This window comes from Aphidius gifuensis, linkage group LG4, assembly GCF_014905175.1.
Source record: "Aphidius gifuensis isolate YNYX2018 linkage group LG4, ASM1490517v1, whole genome shotgun sequence".
NCBI lineage: Eukaryota > Metazoa > Arthropoda > Insecta > Hymenoptera > Braconidae > Aphidius > Aphidius gifuensis.
The window spans coordinates 24,334,670-24,362,273 of NC_057791.1; the positions used below are offsets into that span (position 1 = coordinate 24,334,670).

The following is a 27,604-nucleotide window of genomic DNA, read 5'->3' on the forward strand; positions in this document are numbered from 1 at the left end:
TCATGGCTACCAGCGCATGTAAACATTCATAAAATTGTAAATTTTTTATTCAAATTACACAAAGTTATAATTATAAACTTGGATTTAATCAAAGTTTAAAAAAAAAAATATATACCACCATAACGAATGGAATATAAAATTAATGATGTCGGTGAAAACGAGCGAAGAAAATTACGAGATAAAAAAATATAAAATGAAAAAAAAAATAGTAATGGATAATGAGAAAGGTTTGAACAATGGAACAAGTAGACCCAATTGAAATATGTTTTAAAAAATAATAAAAAAAAAAACAAACAAAAAAAATCATACTAAAAAAATTCCATCGAATTTTAAATAATTTTCATTGTCAATTTGTAAATTTACCATATTTTAAATGAGTTGAAAAAAAACAGAAATGTTTTCTAATCGAAGTGAGTGAATAAAAAATGTAGAAGAAAAAAAATTAGAAAAAAAAAATAAATATTCCCAGAGGGTTTATAAAAATTCAAGAGAAGGGTTTATAAAAATATCGCAGCACTCAGGTAAAACGAGAGTGTACTAAGATATAAAAAAAAAAAAAAAAAAATAGTATCGAGTTAAGTAATGAATGAAGAGACTGGGTTAAACCCCAAAGAAAAAAATATATATAAAATATATATATTAAAATATATATAAAATATATATATTTAAATATATATATTTTATATATGAAATTGGGCAAATTTGAGTATATATTTATATATATTTAAAAATATATATAATTATATATTCAAAATATATATAATTATATATATTCAAAATATATATATATAAAATATATATATATATATATATATATATATTTAAAATATATATATATAATATATATATATAATATATATATATATATATATATATATATATATATATATATATATATATATATAAATATATATATTTTCATAATAACAAGCATAAAATATTAGTACAATTATTCATTTATAATTTTTTTTTATTGAAAGTATTTTATGACTGTGTTATATTAATAAGACATATTTATTTGTTCATAAAGTTACGAAGAAAAAAGTTAAGAAAAAAAATAATAAATAATGTTAAGCAATATAAAAAAAGAAAATGGAAAATATAGTTATTAACAACTATTAAGTATTTTTTTCAATCATTTTTTGAAAAAGTAATGTCTGAAAGTCACGATTTTTTGATGCCAGTAAATTACATTTTACATTTACTGCACTGCTAAATGTTGATTTACTTGGAGGTGAACCATGATATTTTTTAACAGCATCTAGAAAAAAAGTAAGTGGTTATTTATTTAAAAAAAAATTAATATTAATTAATTATTTATACTGAGTTAAGAAAAAAAACTAACTAAAAATTGCATCAAGTTTTTTCCTGTCTAAGGGTTTTTTTTTCAAACCTGTGGAATTTTTGGATTTTCCTCCACCATAATTACTAACAAGCAAAATTTCAAGTGGAAATATTGCTTCTATTAATGCTGATGTCATAGTTGCAAAGTTTTTTTTCCTTTTTGCATTTTCCCACTGCTCTATTGATATGAAAACACCACTGTTTTTATATACTTCTTTCTGAAGAAAAATAAATATGAAAATTTCAATATTATTAATCAACAAAAATTATGCTTTTATTAATATATTTATTTACCTTTAATAATTGAGAAGCTGAAGTACTTTTTTCACCTTTACTGTCTTTTTCATTTTCAAAAGCTTCTAATTTATTCTCAATTTTATCTTCCATTGATATTTTCTTGTTTTTTTTCTAAAAAAAAGTTTAGAGTAGCTTTAATATTCAATATTTTAGTTTGAAAATTTAAATAAATCAATCAATAAAAAATACGTAACTTTATTGTTAAAATTATTTTTTAATATGAGTAAAAATATATATTTACCAAGGTGTCAACCGTTTCTAATGATGCTATTTTCCTTTTTTTGGGTTCATTATCAACTGTCAATTTATCATTAATATCAGCTTCATCCAAGTTTTCATGGTCTTTTTTATTTTCAGTAAAGACTTTTATTGATTCATCTTGATTTTTAATAGCTGATATTTTAGAATTATTTATCTAAATAAAAAAAGAAATTATGATATATTAGTATAATATACAAACATTTTATAAGTACTATATTTTTATGTTTGTGAAAAAACTAAAAAAGCTATTTTTCTTTTTAAATAATAATATCTATTGTATTACTCAATAAATAAATATTTACCATGTAATCTGATGATTCTGGATTTGTAGATTTAGCTGAAATAAAATACAATTGATGATTAAATTTTTTTTATCAAGAATAATATTTAAAATCATCAAATAAAATTTAAAAAGAATAAAAAAAAGCTTTTTCACATACTTATTCCAAGATCGTTTTGTTGGTCAGCATCAGCATCACTGCAGCTACAATCATCATCAAAATTTAACGTTTTCACTATACTTTTCTCATTTTTTACTTGTTCATCAATAAGTTTTTCTTTTTTTGACATATCCAATTGTGTTGCCTATTAAAAAAAAAAAAATAAAAACATTTGCAAAAAACAAAATTTTTCAAGACAATGGATCAAGTTATGAATTTAAAAATTACATACATTTGGTGATGAATTTTCAATCATATCATACGAATCCACGTCATGTATCTGAAATTAAAATATAAATTTATTACATTTGATAACAAATTAAATTAAATAAAAAATATTATCCTATAAAATAATTGATAATTGAAATTTGAAAATAATATTTCTTACTTTTGGAATTGAACGAGGAGACTTTACACCAGCAATAATTTCTAATTTTTTTTCCAATGTTTTCTGAATCTAAAATTTATGTTAGAATTATCAATTAGAATTTGTATTTGTGACGTTTATTGTAAATTGAAAAAATTTTACTTACTGGATACATGAATCACTTGGGCCATGTAACAAGTCCAACCACCAAGTGGTTTTTTTCTCGTATCACGCCACTCAACTGCAAATTCTTTATTTGGATCATATTTATCGTCTTTAAAATCATCAATATTAAAACGTTTTATCCAACTTGTGTCTATACCACTAGTATAACAACCTTTGTCTTTTCCTTGTGTCCATTTTAGAAGAGATAACATTTTTTTTTTTCCATTCATTGCTTTACTATATAAAAATTAATCAATATAAAAATCAATTGTCGATATTTTTTTATAAAAACACTATTTAGGTTATAATTAATAAATTCTAAGGTATGTATCATAAATTCTTTTAATTTTTTGTTAATTAATTATATTGTGTTTTAATCACGCGGTCGATAAAAACAAAATTAATAATTTTCTCTTTTCCTTTGTCATTTAGACAATAAAAAGGAATATACAGCACGGGCTTACGAAATTTTAACGTCAACAAAGAAAAGATGATGATTAAATACAAAAATAACTTGCCTTTTTATTATCACACTCTGTAATTTAATTTTGTCTATGAAATATTGCTAATTAATAATTTTATAGACACAAATATTTCAGTTAGACAAACTAGTCTGTGCACGTTTAAAACACACTGATCTATAACTATAACAACAACGTCACAGCTACCACCACAATGATGTTATTGGCGGGTAAAAATACAATGCATGATCGCATTGTTTGTAATATATAAAAAGTTATTTAAATTGTTAATAAATATATATACATAAATATACAGTATTAATTATTTATTTATTATTTTTTTTTTTAATATTTTTAATATTTTAATTTTTATTATAATTTTATATTATTGTGAAATGTTTCATTGGCAGCACTGTGAGCCTTTAAGTTATTTTGTCGTTCACATGGAAATGTAAAATATAATTTTATGCAAAGGTTGGTATTCATGATCAGTGTTGGGTAAATGGTCGATTTTTGGGTTTAATACTTTCATACCGGTATGAAAGTATAAAACTCAGGAACGCCTCCTATGGCACTAAAACTGTCTACCATACCAGCATAAAACTCTCGATTGTCAAATTTTTTGTTGATCTATTGGTCGCATATTATAATTCAGGCCAATTAGATGGGATCGATATATTGATAGATATATTACAGAATGAACGAGTAATATGAACAATATTTAATTAAAAAACAACAGTAATGTATTTTAATTTATTTGAACAGATAATAAGCTATTGACAAATGGCTAAGGAATGGATGTAGCTTCCCTGTTAATTTTTAACGAATTAATTCAGCCAAAGTAATCAGCATCCTTTCCTTAGCTATTTTTTCCATATAGCTTTTTATTAATTTAAATAAATAAAAAGCTATAGGAAAAATGTCTGAAGAAAGAAAGTTGTTTACCTTTTAATTTATGAAGAATCAATTTAGCCAGAGGAATTAACAGGTAGGCAACATCCTTCCCCTAGCTATTTTTTCCATTGCTTTTGATTTATTTAAATACACAAAAAGCTATGGGAAAAAAGGCTAAGGGAAAAAAGTTGTTTACCTGTTAATTTCTTTGGCTAAATTAATTCTTTATTAATTAACATGTGGCCACATCCTTCCCTTAAACATTTTTCCCATAGCTTTTTGTTTATTTAAATTTTTCTATTCAAATAAATGAAAAGCTATGGGAAGCATATTAGCTAAGGAAAGGATGTTGTCTACGTGTTAATTCCTTTGGCCTAATTAATTCTTCGTACCTAGGTTAATAATTCGAACCGATTAGGATGTGTGCAAAAATATATGAATTCATCATTTTGGACTTGAATTACGTTAACTTTTTGCCTTATTAAATTTACATTTATTGCTGCATATGAGTCAAGCATTGGATTTTTACCAAGCGTCATATGTTGTAACATTCGTCCAGGAATAAGTGGAGTATTAATTCGGCGAAAAAAATTTCCAAGAGCATAACACATTTTTTCGTTATTTATAGCAACTACGACAAAAATTTTTATCTCAAATATTTCATTGCTCGTCGAAACCACTGTGTAACTATTCCGTTTTTTGACTTTCGTATAATCTTGACTCACTATTAACTCGTCATTGACAATAATACGTTTGTAAAATTTCAAATTACAATTTCGTTCTACAGGAATATTGATCTGTTCAAATGCTAGATAAAATTCGTCGGGCAAACTTTTTTCTTCTGCTTTACCAATTAGTTTAACGTCGCCGATAATTAATGATGCCTTTGCTCGATTTTTTTTATTCAAGAGTTCGTCTAACCATTTACTTTGAGCGTTGGTTAGATTATTATAATATAATTTATGCAATTTAGTGAACGCTAGTTTTGCTCGAAACGATTTCATAATTTGAAGGTTAGCGGCGTTCGAACTTTTAACAAATTTTTTTAACTGCTGATGAAAATTTTCGTAAACAAACGCGCTGTGAGTCCAAAGGGGTCCATGATTGAGTACACTTTCTGCTAAATGCGTAAGTAGGTGAACATTGAAAGAAACGTGTTCCACGCCATAAAGCATTTCGACATCTTTTACAAATTGAAAAAGGCATTGTTGAGCATAATATACTTCAGATATAATTATTGAGTTTTTTGTCAATATTGAAATAGCTTCAACTAGCAAGCTCCAATGTTTAAAATATTTGGTTGGAAATAATTGCTTCATAATAGGCAAACTATAAAACAATATCCATATTACCCATTCGTGAGCCTTCCAGTGTTTTCGGTCTGATATTTTTCTTGGTGTCCTTGAAATATCAACTGATGGCTTTAATGATAACAAGTAGGTATCAATATCTTTTATAAATCTCGAAAAATAAAACTCTTTTTCATGGTATTGGCTATCAAACCACAGTTTGGCAAATTGTCTAGCAACGCCAAGAGCCACACAATGCATCCAATCTGGAGGCAAAGAATTGATAATATCAAACTCAGGGATCTCGAAAAGTGACGAACAATGTTTGACTCCTTTTTGCTTTGTACGTGCATGTTGAAATGTTTCATTGTGTGTTCGGATTCCTTCACCAAACGCATTACCTTCATCATCGATTGGATATACACGAACGTGTCCAAAGCCTTTAGGTTTTTCAGCACCAGGATTTTTGCATAGCCCACAGCCAAATTCACCCCGAAAGGTAGTTGTGCCTCTAAGCTCAGGTCGTTCTACTGAATCAGCAACACCAGTAAATATTTTACATTTTTTTCGGTGTTCTCTACCATTAAACGTGTAAACAAAACCTGTTGTATGTAATTGAGTAGCTTCAGCGACGAATGGTTTGAGATACTCGTTCATGTTGGGTTTTGAAGACCCTAGAAAAATACATACTAGCATGACATTTTGCTTTCGAAGTTTTGGATGAATTTCGTTAATTGTGCATAGAATAGGTGTAACAGAAGTTTGAGAACTTTTGAAGAGAGGAGTTCCGTCGACACTAAAATTTATAGTGATAGTATTATTGTCAACTCCATCTGGATTGATTTTATTATAACGATCACCATCAAATATATCTTCTATGTTACATGAACTTTGTTTTTGTCTGGAATTAGAGTATAATACATCAGTGTGGTATTGCTCAAAAAATTCCTGTAATTGTTTGGCTAGTGAAAGGTACATGAAAGTTTGTCCAACCAGTCGATTTTCTTTAAGATTGATGTTATTTCTACAAGCTGAACATGTTAATGTTTCTTTCGTATTAGTATCTAATGGAGCTGGATCTTTTCCTAGGTAAACATAGCAGTTTGGACAAAAATGATGCAACTCTATTGGAATAGCAAGCGCGTCAATGATTTTCTGTATGTGATACTTTGATGTGTATCCAAGACATCGGTCAAATAATATGTCAATAGTAGCGTTAAAATGTTCAAGAGCTGTATCAGTCAAAAAATTAACAATTTTTAATGCAAGTAACATGAGGGTACGAATCATTACTGCAACTGGATACTTCTTTAGTTTGTCAAATGTATTCAAGTGATCATCCACGTTTTCTTGTACATTGTCTTCATCTGAGTCAGTATCAGAATTGTTGAATTCACTGAGCTGATCAGAACTACTTGCACTTGACTCATAACCATTGTTAATTTCATCAGTAGAATAATCCTGAAAATATTAGTTTATTATATTTTTAATTGTACGACAAAATTTTTTGTTAGAAAATTGAAAAGATACAGATATAATTTTTAACTTATCGTATGTAATTTTCAATTACTTCACTTACACAAGCTGATTGTGAAGAGGTATTATCTTGGTGGCCTGGATTGTCCTGGTCTATATCAGAGCTATCACCAGAACCATGATCGATATCAGAATTCCCACAACCATCGAAATGCTTCATACAGATTAATCTTTCATTGCTCGGTCCTTGACTATTTGCAGAATACAGGTGATTTTCCTATAAAAATTTTATTTTTTTTGACTACTCTATTTTGAAAATTGCGAATGAATAAGAACAATGATTTAAATAAAAACTCACCATAGTCATTTGTTGACTCTGAATGATATCATCATCACTTGTATCTGTATCGTTGTCTGAAGAACTGAAATGAAAAAAGGTTGTCGTATCAGTTTGACGTTTGACAAAAAATGATAAAATTTGGCTCACCTTGAAGAAGGATATTTATCTAGTAACTTGCGTTCCCAATAATATTTTGTCCTCCTTGGGACTTTTACGTTAGATTCTGATTCTAAATATTTTTTATACGGACCTAAATATCATGACAATTAAATAATTAAAACTGTGTATATTAGAATGAAACAACTTGTAAAATGAATAAAATAGCCAACCTCGTTTTCTGGTAGATTTCATTGTTATTACCACTAGATTAAAAAATAACAATAAACAGAAAAATTTATTATAAAAATATAATTGTTGTTCAAGAGAGAAAAACTTGCATCATGAATACCAACCTTTGCATAAAATTATATTTTACATTTCCATGTGAACGACAAAATAACTTAAAGGCTCACAGTGCTGCCAATGAAACATTTCACAATAATATAAAATTATAATAAAAATTAAAATATTAAAAATATTAAAAAAAAAAATAATAAATAAATAATTAATACTGTATATTTATGTATATATATTTATTAACAATTTAAATAACTTTTTATATATTACAAACAATGCGATCATGCATTGTATTTTTACCCGCCAATAACATCATTGTGGTGGTAGCTGTGACGTTGTTGTTATAGTTATAGATCAGTGTGTTTTAAACGTGCACAGACTAGTTTGTCTAACTGAAATATTTGTGTCTATAAAATTATTAATTAGCAATATTTCATAGACAAAAATTAAATTTACGAGTGTGATAATAAAAAAGGCAAGTTATTTTTGTATTTAATCATCATCTTTTCTTTGTTGACGTTAAAATTTCGTAAGCCCGTGCTGTATATTCCTTTTTTATTGTCTAAATGACAAAGGAAAAAGAGAAAATTATTAATTTTTGTTTTTTATCGACCGCGTGATTAAAACACAATATAATTAATTAACAAAAAAATTAAAGAATTTATGATACATACCTTAGAATTTATTAATTATAACCTAAATAGTGTTTTTATAAAAAAAATATCCACGACAATTGATTTTTATATTGATTAATTTTTTTTATAGTACAAGCAATGAATGGAAAAAAAAAAATGTTATCTCTTCTAAAATGGACACAAGGAAAAGACAAAGGTTGTTATACTAGTGGTATAGACACAAGTTGGATAAAACGTTTTAATATTGATGATTTTAAAGACGATAAATATGATCCAAATAAAGAATTTGCAGTTGAGTGGCGTGATACGAGAAAAAAACCACTTGGTGGTTGGACTTGTTACATGGCCCAAGTGATTCATGTATCCAGTAAGTAAAATTTTTTTTTTTTTCAATTTACAATAAACGTCACAAATACAAATTCTAATTGATAATTCTAACATAAATTTTAGATTCAGAGAAAACATTGGAAAAAAAATTAGAAATTATTGCTGGTGTAAAGTCTCCTCGTTCAATTCCAAAAGTAAGAAATATTATTTTCAAATTTCAATTATCAATTATTTTATAGGATAATATTTTTTATTTAATTTAATTTGTTATCAAATGTAATAAATTTATATTTTAATTTCAGATACATGACGTGGATTCGTATGATATGATTGAAAATTCATCACCAAATGTATGTAATTTTTAAATTCATAACTTGATCCATTGTCTTGAAAAATTTTGTTTTTTGCAAATGTTTTTATTTTTTTTTTTTTAATAGGCAACACAATTGGATATGTCAAAAAAAGAAAAACTTATTGATGAACAAGTAAAAAATGAGAAAAGTATAGTGAAAACGTTAAATTTTGATGATGATTGTAGCTGCAGTGATGCTGATGCTGACCAACAAAACGATCTTGGAATAAGTATGTGAAAAGCTTTTTTATTCTTTTTAAATTTTATTTGATGATTTTAAATATTATTCTTGATAAAAAAAATTTAATCATCAATTGTATTTTATTTCAGCTAAATCTACAAATCCAGAATCATCAGATTACATGGTAAATATTTATTTATTGAGTAATACAATAGATATTATTATTTAAAAACAAAAATAGCTTTTTTAGTTTTTTCACGAACATAAAAATATAGTACTTATAAAATGTTTGTATATTATACTAATTTATCATAATTTCTGTTTTTATTTAGATAAATATCTCTAAAATATCAGCTATTAAAAATCAAGATGAATCAATAAAAGTCTTTACTGAAAATAAAAAAGACCATGAAAACTTGGATGAAGCTGATATTAATGATAAATTGACAGTTGATAATGAACCCAAAAAAAGGAAAATAGCATCATTAGAAACGGTTGACACCTTGGTAAATATATATTTTTACTCATATTAAAAAATAATTTTAACAATAAAGTTACGTATTTTTTATTGATTGATTTATTTAAATTTTCAAACTAAAATATTGAATATTAAAGCTACTCTAAACTTTTTTTTAGAAAAAAAACAAGAAAATATCAATGGAAGATAAAATTGAGAATAAATTAGAAGCTTTTGAAAATGAAAAAGACAGTAAAGGTGAAAAAAGTACTTCAGCTTCTCAATTATTAAAGGTAAATAAATATATTAATAAAAGCATAATTTTTGTTGATTAATAATATTGAAATTTTCATATTTATTTTTCTTCAGAAAGAAGTATATAAAAACAGTGGTGTTTTCATATCAAAAGAGCAGTGGGAAAATGCAAAAAGGAAAAAAAACTTTGCAACTATGACATCAGCATTAATAGAAGCAATATTTCCACTTGAAATTTTGCTTGTTAGTAATTATGGTGGAGGAAAATCCAAAAATTCCACAGGTTTGAAAAAAAAACCCTTAGACAGGAAAAAACTTGATGCAATTTTTAGTTAGTTTTTTTTCTTAACTCAGTATAAATAATTAATTAATATTAATTTTTTTTTAAATAAATAACCACTTACTTTTTTTCTAGATGCTGTTAAAAAATATCATGGTTCACCTCCAAGTAAATCAACATTTAGCAGTGCAGTAAATGTAAAATGTAATTTACTGGCATCAAAAAATCGTGACTTTCAGACATTACTTTTTCAAAAAATGATTGAAAAAAATACTTAATAGTTGTTAATAACTATATTTTCCATTTTCTTTTTTTATATTGCTTAACATTATTTATTATTTTTTTTCTTAACTTTTTTCTTCGTAACTTTATGAACAAATAAATATGTCTTATTAATATAACACAGTCATAAAATACTTTCAATAAAAAAAAATTATAAATGAATAATTGTACTAATATTTTATGCTTGTTATTATGAAATATATATATATATATATATATATATATATATATATATATATATTATATATATATATTTTATGTATATATATATATATATATATATATATATTTTATATATATATTTTGAATATATATAATTATATATATTTTGAATATATATAATTATATATATTTTTAAATATATATAAATATATACTCAAATTTGCCCAATTTCATATATAAAATATATATATTTAAATATATATATTTTATATATATTTTAATATATATATTTTATATATATTTTTTTCGTGGGGGAACTTATTGCAATTGTGAATTGAAAATACTGTGGGGTTTAATTTGCGGAAGCTTTTTCTATCCCTCTTTTTCTGTGAGCTTTTTTTTTGGCTATTATCAATTTTTATCACCAATTATTTTAGATATTTTACTATTTTAAATTTTTTTAAAGTTTCTTAATAGCCTCTGCGAGCATGTTGTGTGTTAAACTCGAAGCTGTATATTTTTTTTTTTTCTTTTTTTTCTAGCCCCGCCATGTTTCATGAGCAATCAATGGCAGCAGATCGTTGCTGGTTTTTGTCGTAGCCAACGGTCGTTTTGCATTATCCACCCCGGATAAAGCCCCGTTAAAATACAAAAAAATAAAAATAACCTCGAAGCATAGTGATTCGTATGGCTGTAAAAAAAATAAAGAAAAAAAAAAAAGCTCACAGTTATAAAAGAAAATAAAAAATATAAATAATAATAAGACAAAAGATTGAAAAAGAGAAAAAAAAGGGCTGATATAGGTGTGTAATATAAAAAAATAAATAAAAACAAAGCGAACGAAAAATGTAGAACAAAAGAGGCCATCGTACAAAGATGGGTTCATATTTTTTTCTTTTTTCCCGGGTGGTTGAGAGAGCCCACGACACATGAGACTCAACTAGGGTTTCATCGGGCATAAAAAGAAGATAAAAAAAGAAAGAAAATGAGAGGATAAAAAATATTAAAAGAAAAATAAAATATATATAAAAAAAAAAAAAACAAAAAAGAATGGAGAGAAAAACAAGGTGGAGGATCAAAGGCGAAAAAGGACAGTTGAAAGAGAAATACAACGGTTCGTGCAGCAGAATGACGTTGAAGCATATCACAGAGGTCACCTGGAATACACTTATTCAAAAAGAAAATGTACATATACACATACACAGCCAGAGAATTTATGATGATGCATGTGTAAGTAAAATTTCTCAGTCTGTTTTGGTTGTCATTGTATCATCAAAAGCTCTGACTCTACTGTGCAATCAAACTTTGTCCAAGCATACACAAACACAGTGTGTATATAATACTGTACATAAAATACACATCTCTCTTATTTTTTTTATTTTTTTTTTTTTATCTTGGGCAATGCTAAATGTCAATTCAACTTATACATCACCTATTTTACCTTTTACTATCCTCACAACTGTCTATGATTTTTTTACCTCACCATAAATAGTGAAAAAAAAAAAGCTCTCATTATTTTTTTTTCTTTTAATGTTTGAGCTTTTAACTGTACAAAATATATTTACACGAAATTTATTTATTTCATTTGAAATTAATAATAATAATGAAGTAAAATTTTAAATTATATTTTTGTAATTTACAAACAGCTTATATAATTTTAATTTAATTATTTTTTAATTATTATTATAATTTAATTTATTAAGTACATATATACATTGCTAATCAAGAAATTGTTTTGCAGATAATTTAACATTGAAATATGGAATATTCAAAGTTTACTTAATTGCAAATTTCATTCTTCATTTGTGTACGTGATTTTGTGAATTTCATGGGAAAGAGAGAAATCGTATTTGCTGGATGAGAGTATAACTGGGCGGAACAAACCAACAGCCAAGAGACGACTAAATTGACTAAGAGAGAGAAACTAATGTGCTTTACCGCGAAACCAAGTTGTGCACGATAAGTTTTAGTGGGTTGGGGGTGGTTTAAAGTAAAAGAGAAATAAGGTACCAAGAGTAACTCGGCATTACAATTTACCTCTGTAAATCAGGCCCAACGTTAGCCAATTTTAACTCGTCTGACTCTATTATACACTGACTGGTCTGTAATTAGTCAACCTCGATTACGTACAATTCCATATACACAACCATTCAAATATTTTTTTTTATCAACTTCATATACATTTACCTGCTTATTGCTTAATAAAAAATATTATTTTTTTTATCTTCAACAAATTTTTATTTTTAAACTATATTTTCGATCTTTATCCATTTTACCCTTGGCTGCATTCATTTTCATCCAATTTTACTTGTTATTCTTCACATTTTCTTTTTTTCATTTCACTATTATATTTTTTTTTGTCTTTTTCTATGTCGCATTATTTTCCAGCATTTTTATTCGTCGTCACTGATGGTTTTTCAACAGTTTATATATATATTACTTTTTAAAATAAACTTTAAACATTTTGCAATTTAACAGTAATTGGTTTTTGCTTTCATAACAATTCCATAATATTACTGTGTAATATGTTTTTTTTTTTCAACAATTATTTGAATTATTAAAAAAATAAAAAAAAAAAAAATTGAATAATTTTTCATATTTTAATTTGATTGTAAAATAATAATAAAATAATAAATAATAATTGAATTAGTTTTTTAAAAACAGGGGAATGATGAATAATGATAATAAGAGAAAAAAAAAAAAAAATTGTATACTTAGTATCACTTACAGTGCATATCAATGCTAACGGAGGCCGAGACAGGCAGACTGATGTTATTGTTGGAAGCCTGACAAGTGAATACGGCATCCAAATCAGCCCTTGTCAGATCCATTACAATAAGAGTATTTCTTCGTAGGGCTGGAAATTCACCGTGTTCATCTTTTGATTCAAGTAGTGTTTCACCACGCCACCATCTTACTGTTGGTGATGGTCGACCTGTTGAAACAAAAGTTTTAAAACAACAAGCATCAATAAACTTTATCCTTTTAATTTATATAATTATACAAGCAACATATACAAACAAACAAAAAAATACATCAACATTTGTATTTGTATTTATGTATATAAATGTGTAGAATAGTTTGGGATAAAGTCGTAAACGACGACATCTCAGGGTGAGGACAGTGAAACCCTCTTAATTTTCACCTGAGAATATATATATTTGTATGTATATTTTAAAATGTATATAGTGAGCTTAAATATTTAACTCTTGGCATGAAACATTTAGATCTTTTATAATGAAAGTCACGTTAAAATTATTCCCCCAACGATGCCAACACTGGATATTGCAAATATACATTTTAAATACATTTCAACCATCCTATAAATTGCGGTTTAATTTTTTTTCTCATTTTTTTTTTTTTTTAAATTCATTTTCAGCTCTTAATTAATAACTAGTATAATAATTCATTCATTTTTTTTTTTTTTTAACATATACATAATGTTTATGAAGAAATTTAAAAAATTATTATATTTTATCAGGCAATTTTTTTTTTTCATGTTATTAAAATGAAAAAATTTTTTAATTTATTTTTATCTCTTAATTAATAACTGGAGTAATAATTAAGTTGTTTTTTTTTTTTATTTATAAATAAATAAAATGGTTTTTTAATGGGAGTATAATTATGTCAGACAATTTTTGATTAGTAAATTTTTTTTTTTTTTGCTTTTATCTATATCAATTAATAATTAGTGATGAAAATTGGTGAATGAAAAATTTTATTAAATTTATTTTAATCTTTTAATTAATAATTTGATAATATAATTTAATTATTTTTTTTTAAATTATATATTTATTAACAAACAAAACAAATATATTAAACAATTTTTATAAATAAATTTTTTTTTTTTTTAAATTAGAACAATTATAATTAAAAAAAAAAAAATACTTTTTACATTGCATCAGATATTTTGCTCTTGATATTTTAATTAATAATTGACTTTATTGAAATATTAAAAAAATACATAAAAATTAAAAAAAATCATAATTTTAATATCAAAAAGTTTTTGATTGATATAATTAAAATAAAATTAATTTTAAAATTTAAAAATTAATAAATATTAATTATCGTAAATATGAAAAATAATTTTATTACCACCAGATACGAGACATGTCAATCGCATGCTTCCACCCTCTTGATAAACACCAGCAATTTTTGTCACAGTTTTTCCATGTTCATCAATTATATTTGGTTTATGTGGTGGAACTGAAAAACACAATAAAAATAAAAATTAAAATAACATAATAAAATATTGAAGAACCATTAACTTGATTAATGCTCCATAAACCATTTTATAAAATAGAGAAATAAAAAAAAAACAATATTCATTGTGATTGTTTGATAAAATGCCTGATGTTTATCATGTGTCATTTGCTTGATTATATTTTTTTTTTATTATCTATTTTCATTAAAAATAATTACAACTATCATTAGATCAATTATATAATAAGCAATTATAAAACCAATATTTTACATTATTTCATTCGTGCATGTTTACAACATTAAAAAAAAAAAGTCAAAATATCAAAATTAAGATCACGAAGGTTATATTGTCATGTCAATTTAACAAATACCGACGCAAAACGTCTCAAAATTTGACGTTAGATATCACGTGTCTGACAAAAAAACGCCAAACGGTGGTAGTACAAGGAGTGCGAGTTAACCAACCACGAACACCTGTACACAAAACCACACTGTAAAGTCAAACACGAGAGAGAAAAAATTTAACACACTTGCAAGTGAATATATACATAGTTACACTGACGACCCCGTCATGCTTTAATGCAACCCTGAAAGTCGAATGCCCACAGGGTGAATAGACATTGATTCATATTGCACTTTCTGCATTTACCATTTTCAAAAAGCTATATCCTTTTCAACCGTTGATTTTTTTTTTATTATTATTTTTCACTTATATATTTTTTATTTCTATTTCATTTTATGTTTCAGAGCTTGTAGATTGCTGACGTTTTTTATTTTCTCTCTTCGCTCTTCTGAACTTCTCTTTGAAATCAGTTGAAAAAAAAATGAAAAAAAAAAAAAATATTCGTAACTTGTTCATGACGTTGATTGGAATTTAAAAAGTGAGTATAAAAATAATAACTCTCGACACATTTATTTAACATAATTTTGAAAAAAATAAAAAAATTTAATTTATAGTTTGAGTAGATGTAAATGGAGGGGTTACAATTTGAAGCTGTTATTTTGCATAAATAGTGTGACTTTATATAAACAGGGAGAGAGAGAAATTGTTTGTACAAGGATGACCTGTATTTTGTATGTGAATTTGTAGATGGTTTGATGAAATTGAGGGGATAAATAAAATTAGGTTGTTAGATATAGAAGGGGGTAGTTTATTTTAGCCTTGGATATATATACCAAGTGCCACATATCGTATAATTTCCCTCGAGTCATAGATGAAGTTACGCATATATGCTAGAACACGTTTTGGCTTACTCGTTTATTATTCTCGACAATCGATTTTGACGTGGCATGTTTGTTCATGTCGATGTTGAGTGTATTATCAATTCTCTTGTATTTCTCGTTTTCACTCTCACTTATATACTACCAATTCATTACACTGTGTATATACAGCGTCCAATACACACAATGATTTTTCAGTTTTTTTTTTTAATTTTAATTTTAATTTGAAATGAAAGAGATGAAAGTTTTGTTGTAATATTGCTTTTGTCTCTGGAATAATTATACCATTATTTAAAACAAAAGAAAAATAATATGGATTTTTTTTTTTTTTTCGCTTTTGCTTTAGTTAAATTAATGATTCTATTATAGTTTTTTAAGTAGAACAAAATTTCACCATTTGCTTCGGGGAAAAAGTTTGGTATTGTACAATTTGATGCATCGAATTGAGATTAAATTTTTATCTTTTTTTTAACAATAAATGTAAAAAGCTTTTTATTATTGTTTTTCATCTTTTGAAGGGAAAAAAAATCATTATTTAAATTGAGATTGTAATAGTGAAGCTTTTTGATGTTTTAATAGAATTGAAATTTTTTTTTTCCAATAACTATTTGATTTTTCATGAAAAATATTATTGTTGGCTATTATTTATCATCTTGAACTATTGAAAAAAAATTATCATTTCGCTGGTACTCGCAATTAATGAATAGCAATGCTAAAAATTAAAAAACCTATTTAAAAAATAAAAAAAAAAGCTCAAAAACATTTGTAAAATAAAAATAAAAATAAGCTTAATAATTTTAGAAAATAAAAATCTATTAAATATATTTTTAAAATGATTATTTTTGTATATTTTTTTTATGTGTCGTTTGAATTTTTAATACACACTGATGCAATGATTGCAACACGATTGAGTGCTTTATATGACACTATGAAAATGACATAAAAAATATAAACCAATTTATAATGCATTCAGTGGATTTATTCAAAAAGCTCTGTTTATTATATTTTTTTAAATTTCATTTCCTGTCTGATGTGCTTTAAATCATGAAATTATATTGATGTTTATTGTTATAAAGTTTCGATATAAAATCAAGCCACATATGTTGTTTGATTTTGTCAGTTTGTCATTGAATACGTCAAACGATCATTTGTATAAATAACAATATAACAAAATAATGTTCATGAATGTGTGAATACACAATGACCGATTGTAAATCCTTTTCATTGATTCAAATTTCAACTACCTGACTAGATTTAAATTTACCGTGCAAAAATCAAACGACACAAAAATTAATACAAAAAAAAAAAAACGAAAAATTAATCAAACATTTTTAAATTGTCTTACCAATTATTGTTAAATATATTTTTGCATTTCTCGTTGGACTTCTGACGAAATCAACTCGACAAAGATATTCTCCTTCATCTCGCTGCTCCACTCTTTTAACAACCAATATTGCTGGATCAGTTGACGGTTTAAAATGAGCTCGTTCATTTAAAAATTCTTTATCTTTCCAGTGTGTCGCCTTGTCACGTTTATTTCTCATATCATAACTGCAAAAATACAATATAAAAATAAAATTATTACATTGTTATTAAAATAAAATTTTGTAAATAAATGTTAACACTAAAAACAAGGTAAAAAAGAAACAGAGAATGGTTGTTTGTTTTATGCAATTATAGCTGGTGTACATATAAACACCATTTTCGTAGATTCAGATTACACACTGAATGGTTCTGACGATGTCCAATCGTGTCTACATGGTATACTGATTTTGGTACAACCCTCCAATATGTGTTATATAGAATTAAAATAAAAAAAACACATTGTATATTCACCATGTTCATTCCCATTTCGTGTTAACTTGAAATACACATATTTATTTTAAAAAATCAGATAATTTTTTTATAATAAATATGGGCTTTATAAATTTGATTGAGTTGAGCAATAAATAATACACATTTTCAAGTTGACAAAGGCAAATTACTAGAATACAAAATCATTATGTTAATAGTGGAAAAAAAATAGTTAAAAAGTTTATAAATTGAATTTTTTAAATTGCAATTATATGGAAGAGCGCGCTCAAATTGTGATTTGTTTTTTGTGTTTGATTTTTTGATTATTAAAAAAAAAAAAAAAAATAAAATAGTATTTATATTTGTAAAATAAATGAGTTGAAGAGTCGGCTTGGTGAATGCAAATAGCCTTATGTACATAATCACAAAATTTCTATGGCAACTAAATTTGCTAAAATACTTTGGTGGTTGAGATAGGCGCATGCGCAAATTTAGGCAATAGTTTTGTTTGGTTTTGGAAACGTGGTTGATGGTTTACATAGTAATATATATTTATATAAATGTTTGGTTGTATGTATATGAGGATGAAGGACAACAATGCTTGGTGATCTCTAGCATTGTCTCTGTTGTCTCATACCAGGTGTAATGTTTCGAGAGACTTCTTGACTCCCGGGAAATTTCATTTTGTTATGGACGTGTGAAACTTTATCGTGCATCTAGATACACATGGGTTTCTCTATGGCATTAGTAAGGAAAATAGACACGCTTACTGGGTGATATACAACTACCATCATACTGACTACTTGTATTTGTCTTTTATGTTTATATTTATTTGTATATTTTCATGTTATATTTGTATTTTTAAGCCAACTAAATACACTGTTATTTTTTAACTTGATAAATACAATTAATATTATTAATTTTTCAATTATTTTTATCAAATTATTTCGTGTTAAAATTTATAATAAAAAAATTTTAAATTAAATCAATTATTAAATCGGGGAAATTGATTATTACGGAAGACTTTTTCTATAATTTTTCTCAAGAAAACTCATGGGTAGATATTTCTGAAATTTTTCAGGTAAATAGAGACACACTTCAGCTATTTTTAAAAAAAATTTCACCATGTTCCTAGCATTATTTATTGCTAAAAAAAAATTACAACCTATTATAAAAATTAGCTAAGAAAAAAAAAAAATTAAAAATTTACAAATACATTTCAATTTAATTAAATTAATTAAAGGTAAATATCATTATATACAAATAATTTTATTTGTAAGAGTAAATACAAATGTGATGGTCAAAGTAAAAGCATGTGCATTCACATATTTGTATTCAACAAAATACATGCAATTAAAGTAAAATATAAACACATTGAAATGTGTGAATTAACTATTGAATTAAAGGTGTATTTAATAAATACTTGTGTAGACAAAGGCATAAATATATATAATTTAAATGAGAGAAAGAGAAAGAGGATTGAAAGTGAAGAACCCAACATCAATGCAGCTTTAAGCAGAGATTCTGTTGCTGATGGCGTTTGAAGCGATATAATTTTGTGGGTATGGACGTTGTTTCCGCCCCACGGAAGTTAACAAAATTCGGCCTCAGCCACAAAACTATATTTCTCCCTCACTCAACATTGACTTCCATTGACTTGTACACGTACATATACCCTTTTCCACACTTGTGTCGTATATACTCTTTGGTATAAACACATAAATAAATATATATATATGTACACACAAAGAGATGACTAGACGAGGGTAAACGAAAACGAGAGGCCAAACTAAAGCAGAATTCAGTTATATATATATGTATATAAAAGCATTGCCACTACTACGATTTTCAATTACCGGTGCGGGGATATGTTCTCGGCATTTAGATCTCACCGTCAGAACCGATTCAATCTAAATTGTATAGAAGTACGTGCCGCTCCCAGGTTACGTACAAGTACCAACTTCAAATCGAACTCTTGCATTCGCGTGCATTCGTGAACTCTAAAGGAACTCTAAAGGAAAGAGCCAATATGTGATCTCAAAAGTTTCACGGCAAATGCGTATCTATACATAACATGCCAATATACATTTACAGATATAAATTTAATACATATATACCTTGTTAGTTAAATAAACTTTTATTAGCAAAACACGTTAAATTATTTTAATTAAAATAAATAAAAAAAAATATCATTATTATTATCAAAATAAAAATAATAAATAGAATAAATTTAAAAGCAATTAAAAGTATTTCCGTATTACTTGTTGTATTTATATATAACTAATATTTTATATTCAAATTGGAATATATATGCAAGTAGAAAAATCTCTGAGATATTAATCCCACAACTGGGAGCAAATATTATTATTAAAAAATAAATATTCTCTTGACAATATACATGCTGATATGGATTTTTTTTATTTTCAATAATTATTATTTTTTTATAATACATAAAGTTTAATATATATTACCATCAAGTTGACGGGGGAGATGGGGTTACGAGTGAGCAAGAACACTAGAAAATTTTCCATGGAGTTTTGATCTCCGGTGGATCCTCGAGACTAACTTGTTCTCTTTTTTTTTTTTTTTTTTTTTTTCTATTCTTTTCTCTTCCTCTCTTGAGTATATATATATTCTACGATTTTCAATTAACTCCCATATTTCTATCCTCTTTTACAACGCGTTTCATCAACTCTTGTCTCTGCCATTTCAATGTATAGAATACCACACTCTTGTGGGACGTTATACTCAGCCCAGGGAGTTACCAAGCGACCCTATATCGATTTCGTAAAATCGAAAACTACGACAATGAAAATTTACCCATGGGTATCACCACCACGAATCATATATTCTTTACTTTTTGATTTGCTTTGTTTACATGTTTTTCACGCATGATTTCTTTTTTTTTTTTTTCAAGTAATTATTATGATATTTTTCAAAAGAAATCATGATAATATAAAATTTAAAATCACCATTAAAAATATGAAAATATATAATTTATAAAAATAAATTAATTAAAAATTTTGAATTAGCAAAATTTGTTTGTAATTTTGTAAAGAATTTTGATCAAGTAAATTTCAATTTTGTGATAGTCATTAAACTACATAGAAGATATTATATTGACTAGTTGTAAAATAACTCATACCACTTTTAGTTGTCTTTTGGTGCAACCCTTAACCTTCATTCTCACTGTAAAATATATACATATACCAAAAGTGAGATTGTGGCGATTCTCGGTATAGCCATTTGCATATTCATTAAATACTTGTGAGATAGTGTGTGTAGCAGAGATGTAGCTTGTTTTCTACAGCGAGCTTAATCCTATGTATATCTATATATATTCAGTGAAAATTTAGATAAAGACAAGGAGGAAAATAGCAAAGCTAGAAGCTCGAGTGCAACTGCGATAATTGTCTGATGGACGCACATTTTGCCTGAAGATGTTGGCATAATATTTTATACACAATACGTATGGGCATAAAATGGTATTGTATATACAAGTTTAGTCTATTTGTATACTAGCAAGAAAATATATACACCACAATGTCTGTCGTTAATGACTTAAATTTAAAACACAAATTTCCATTTTGACCATTGTTTGTTTTTGTTCATCTTATTCAACAATAAAGTTATTCAATTTTCAAAGTTGTTATATATATTTCATGATATTCCTTATGGCCTAAAACTCAACTAGACAAATAACTGAATAATCAAAATTGGGCGGAGTTTGTTTGTATGATAATTTGTTGGATTGTAATTTATATAGTTTACACAAGATACAATGTGTTCTCGACACTAGTCTTATATAGGCAATAAGAGATGAGAGTTGTTCCCAAGGCACGCCTTATTACAACAAAATTTTCAACACAATATAAAGTTTATTATTTGTATGTATGTATGAAGAGATTGTTTGTGTTTGTATTTAACGTATCACATTCAGCTCAACGCCTATATTCTATGACCGCGTGAGCTGTGAGACTCGTTAGTAAAGTTTGACTACAGTAGACTTGAATTTCCTGTCTATGCCACAAACTATTACTACTGTAGTAAACAGACACCCATATTTAACAACTTTGTCCGTTCTCTTATTCATATTTAATTTGCTATATCTATCCAAGTAATTAATTTTATTCTACATGTAAATCTGTACGTCTCGTAGATATATTTACAATTGAATGATGTACAAATTCTCATGGATGAAATGAAATTTATTGTTTTTTTTTTATCAGAAATATATTTGGTGGAATTTGAAGGGTTGATTAATAATACAAAAAAAATTTAAAGCTTTATTTTGCTTTGAGATATTTCGAATATATTTAGCTTTTATTAAAAAATTTATGGAGCTATTAAATTTTGATAATTCATGTAGAAATAAAAAATATTCGATAGATTTTTTTCTCACAAATTGAAACTGGTTTCTAGAATTTTTTTATCACGTTTAGTTTCCTGAAAAAAAAATTAACAGCTAGAAAGTCAAGGAAAAAAAATTTTTGACATTTTAAGAGAGTTAAGACATTTAAATCATATACTTTTGTAGAAAATATATGCTAGTAATACATTAGATGTAAATTACGTCGAAGATATATTCAGAGAAATTATATTTATCTAAATTTAAATGTGTGATGAAAAAAGTGATTTAATATATCCAAAAAATATAGAATTAAAAAAAAAATAAATTATTTGGCGTTTGGGTCAAATACTTACTAGCGTAAAACGAGTATGGGAGTTTTTGCTCAACTCATTTTATGCCAAGAAGAATTTGTCCCAAACTCATACTCAATCGAATTCATTATCAGGCAGCAATAAAAACTCCCACTCCAAATTACTATTAGCCAGATGATTTGAAATCCACGTTGATATAAGGGATTCGAACCCGAGACCTCAAGCATCGTAGGCAGAGCTCTTGCCTACTTGACCATCAGGTAACTCGTTACTTGTTGACTGTAATTCATCTACTTTTGGTCGGTGCCACCTCATATCACGATTATTTTTTTTCAAATAAAAATATCAAAAAGAATCAAAACATTTCATCATCAATTACTCCAAATTATTTCAAATTAATTTTAAATAAATCATTATTTATAAAATTTTATTTTTACTTCATTAAAATCTCAATAAAGCCTTAATATAATAAAAGTAAAAATAAAAAAAATCCTTAGATATTAATTAACATAAAAAAAAAAATTGATAAATAAATGTAGTTAAAATATAAATACTTTTGAATTCAACCGTATATACGTTTGAATATAAGTTTAAAATTTTATTTTTAATTTATATCTAAAAAATATATTTATTCTTATTTTTATAAAAAAATTATTTTGCGTTTGGATCAAATACTTCCTGGCGTAGAACAAGTGAGGAGTTTTTTGCCCCGCTAGTTCTACGCCAGGAAGTATTTTGACCCACACGTGAAGGTAATTCCTAGGAACCAATAAATGATCATGAACTAATTGACGGCCGAGCTCCTGTAATTTTATTTTATCGATTGAAACTCGTGATATCTAAGCATAGATTCGAGCTCGAGACCTCAAGCATCGTAGGCAGAGCTCTTGCCTACTTGACCACTAGGTGACTCGTTACTTGTTGACTATAATTTATCTACTTTTGTCACTGCCACCTTTTATCACCATTAATTCTTTTTTCAAATAAAAAAATCAACAAGACTCAAAACTATCTATAATCAATAACTCCTAAGTATCTCAAATTAATTTTTAATAAATAATTATTCATAAAATTTTATCTTTACTTTATCACAATTTGTAAATATAATACTAATATGATAATAAAAAAAAATATTATTACTTTGATAATAGTGAGAAATTAATTTTTTTCTGCAATGAAAAATTATATTTTTGTGGAATTTTTAATGGAATATATTTTCTTTGAATAATTTAATTTGAGATATTGTAAATATATTTTTGAAAGAAAATTGTTTTTTTCATTATAAAAATTTTTATCCAAGTTTACAAGGAAAAAAATAATGAAAATTAATAATGCATAAATTTAATTTATTAATGTATATAGAAATTTTTTATTTAATTTATATTTTGTAATATGTATTTGCAAGGGAATGTAATATCTCTGAGAATGTCTGTCTCAATTTTACCTCTCGAATTATGCATTTTCTTGTCACAGTGGAAGGACAAGAGCCAACTAAATATTAATGCAGCGTGTAATAGTTTGCAAACTAGGTCTCAACCAACGGATAACGTGGAACAAACTTGCGGTTGACGGAAAGTCCTCTAGGCAAAGTGCGAAATAAGAATAAAATAAAAAAAAAAAAAAAATGAAAATATATATATACAAGATTGTGGAGAAAAAAAAATAGAGATAGAAAAAAAGTTTCACAGAAAAAAAAAGAAACAAAAGATAGTTAGTTAAGATGAGAAAAATAAAATAATAAAAAATTGAGAAAATTTCAACTTTTCACGCTTTTGTAAAATGAAAAATAATGAGACTAAAGTTTTTCCAACCAATTTTTTTTTTTTCAGTTTGCTTCTTCGTGGTAAAAACAAAGAAAAAAAAAATAAATATATAAAAAAAAAAAATATCATAATTCAAAGATTATTAGTCTCTATTTTGTGGAAATTTTTTTAGACTTCAATTTGTGGATAAAAAATAAAAGAAAAATGTGGCAATATCAAGTGTCTAATATCCATTGATATGAAACGAAAGAAATGTAAAAAAAGAAATTTAAAAATAAGGAAAAAAAAAAATGAAAAGTAGATAGTCAAACTCATTTTTAAACTCATTTCTTATTCCCTGTATTATTCCACCCCATCAACTCTTCACAATTTTTTTTATATTTTATTTTTTTTTTCCTTCACATTTTATTATTTTTTCGTGACGCATTGAGAAAAAGAAGAAGAAATATATATCTATCTTTTTCTAAATCTAACTTTTCGATTTGATTCGTATTTTTTTTTTTTTTCTTACCAAGAAAAATGTGTGTGTATTGAGAGCTTTTTTTATATATTTTTCGTCTTCCATCCCTTATTTCACTTTACCGCCAAACTATATGAACCAACACATGCGTAAATACTGTCCAGATGAATTTCTTTCATGAACTCACACATCAAGCTGCATATTACCATTTATATTTTTTTTTTATATAATAAATCGACCTACATTATTCATATATAAATCTACTTCTTGCGTCGATGACATTTCGCGTATTGCTCTAGCTGCTCGATATACATTGACGACGAAGGTGGGGTACATCAACTTCCTGGCAATTTTACCTCGCGTGAAAATCGTCTCGTTCAAATGTGTATGTGTACATGTATAAGCTCAAACTAAAACGAATAGACGATCAAGGCAAGGCCAGAGAAAAAACCAATATTATAAAAAAAAATTTATAAAAAAAAAATGTCAACAAACGCCTCTCTCATAGCTCACCGTTTCGTTTTACCTCTTTCATTTTTTTTTTTTCTTTTTTATTATAACTCTCTTTACTGTCTTTCTCTCTTGCACAGTATTTTTCTATTTTTTTTCTATTTTTTTTTTTACTTATTTTATTATTTAGCTCTCACTCTTTTGCTCGCGACGACGTTATATCAGCGTCGTCCTATTTCTCTCCTGAAATCGATTTCCACTTCACCAACACTCTACAGAATTTTTTTTTTTTTTTTTTTCTATGTATATATAATGTATATACATGTACACCATAGCCTAGAATAATTACTTGCTCGTAATTACTTCACGAGTCAAGAAAAAGAAGGTATAAAAAGGCGAAAAAAAATTAATAAAAAAAAAATTTTTAAATAAAAAATAAAATTAGTTTTAAACGAGCTGAATCCTTGGCTTCATTTTTTTTAAATTTTATTTTCTCTTTGTATAATATATACTTGATTAACTCTGAATTTTTTAATAATACATTATTATTATTATTTATTTTTAAATAATGAAGAATTTTAACGTCAAAATTTGTGTGTATAATTAATTTTATTTTTTTTTTCGCTGAATTTGTTGGCATTATTTATTTCAGAGACAACTAGTAGGACAAGTATAGTAAAGTTATTATATTTTAGTGTATTAAATGTGACAAGTATGTTAGTGTGGTGGTTGTGTGATTCTATACAAAGGTGTTAACTGCCTCGATATATGCAACATCCCTTGAGAATGTCTGGCTTTGTGATTAAGTTGCTTTGAAATTTGCTGTTGTTCTTGTGGTAACTGTGTGACATGTTTTATTATTGTAAAAATAATATTAAATTATATAATAAATTATTGAAAATATAATTTTGCATTAAATAATTCATCTTTCATAATTTATTTTTTTTAAAAATATATTTAATTTGTTAAAAAAAAAATCACAAATTTCTTGATTAAATTTTTTTTTTGAATTTATTTTTTTCAAACAAATTATAATTATATTTTAATAAAAATAAATCACACTTTGACCACACTGAAAAAGCTTTATTTTCCATTATCAAAACATGAAAGAATATAAATTGAAATAAATTTATTTTTATAATATTGTCATTTTGAATGAAAAAAAAAAAAAGAAGAAAAAGTAAATTTTTATTTCTCTTTATATTTATTTTCCCTTTTTTGACAAAGGTAAAAAATAATAAAAAAAAAATTGAATAGACATGAAATATATATATAATAAAACATCAGAGTTACTGGCTGACAATGTGGTCCGATTCGCGGGTGCATAAAGTGGGTCGAAAGTTGAAGTTTCCGTTCCGTTTGATTCGGCTCGTTGAATCACGTACACAGAGAATCACAACCCCATCAACATGAACGACTGCGGCCTTCCATCTATCCTTCTTTAACAATTGTTTTATTCTTTCTCATATATACATACTAGTTTTATATACATTATATATATATAAAACTTGTACATCCGATCCAGAAAATCACTCGTCATGTATTATAGATTTTTTTTCAGCTCGTTGAGCTTTACTATAATCGGGCACCAATTAATTCTTCACCCATTGAACATACCAATTATTCATTAATCCATACTTCAACTATAAATTCATAGATAGTTATAAATATAAATAAGTATTACAATTGTCATTTTTTTTTTTTTTAAATTTATTTTCTGGTCTGAAGAAAAATATATGAAAAAAATTATTTCAATTTTATTTATATTTTTTTTCTTAAAGCTTTATTTTCAATGAAAAAAAAATGAAATAAAAATTAATAATTTTTATAGTTATTTTCTTTAGAATAAATAGTAAAATGTTCAATTATTTTTTTTTTTTTTGAAATAGTTATTTATAATGAAAAAAAATTTTAACAAAATAAAAAAAAAAAATTTTTTTCTTATTTAAATTTTTATTTTTTTAAATTATTTATTATCATTAATTTGCAATAAATTATGTACTTAACACAAGCCATCATTAAAATTGAAGGTTTAAAAATCAATTTTTAATGAAAAAAAAAAAAAACGAAAACATTAAGGAATATAAAAAAAAAAGGAAATTGCAGAAAGAAAAGAATAATAGTAAGAATAGGGGAGCATTTGTCTTGTTCAAACATTGAGGTAATGTTGAAAAAATTCAAGGAAGAATAAGAAAATAAAATGATAGTTGTGAATGTGGGTAAATGAGGATGGAAAAATACAGTTACACTGTGATCGTGTTGTACAACTTCAATATTATACCGACATATATCTACAGCTAGTTTTGTCATGTACCTTATCGCTTGTATTTTCCTTCTAATTTTTTTCAATTTTCATGTCCCCATGTGTATTATATATATCTGTATAAATG

General features: G+C 25.6%; 1 protein-coding gene across 3 annotated transcripts in view; it reads right to left on the minus strand.

Moving 5' to 3' along the window:
- LOC122855882 (nephrin-like) overlaps positions 1–27,604 on the minus strand; it is a 133,381-nt gene that overhangs the window by 17,380 nt on the left and 88,397 nt on the right. For all 3 annotated transcript variants that reach the window (XM_044157554.1, XM_044157552.1, XM_044157553.1), the window contains 3 exons: positions 17,431–17,636; positions 14,757–14,867; positions 13,390–13,596 (listed from right to left, as the gene is read on the minus strand). In XM_044157554.1, coding sequence (XP_044013489.1) covers positions 13,390–13,596; positions 14,757–14,867; positions 17,431–17,636 — 524 coding nt within the window. The remainder of the gene's footprint in view (positions 1–13,389; positions 13,597–14,756; positions 14,868–17,430; positions 17,637–27,604) is intronic.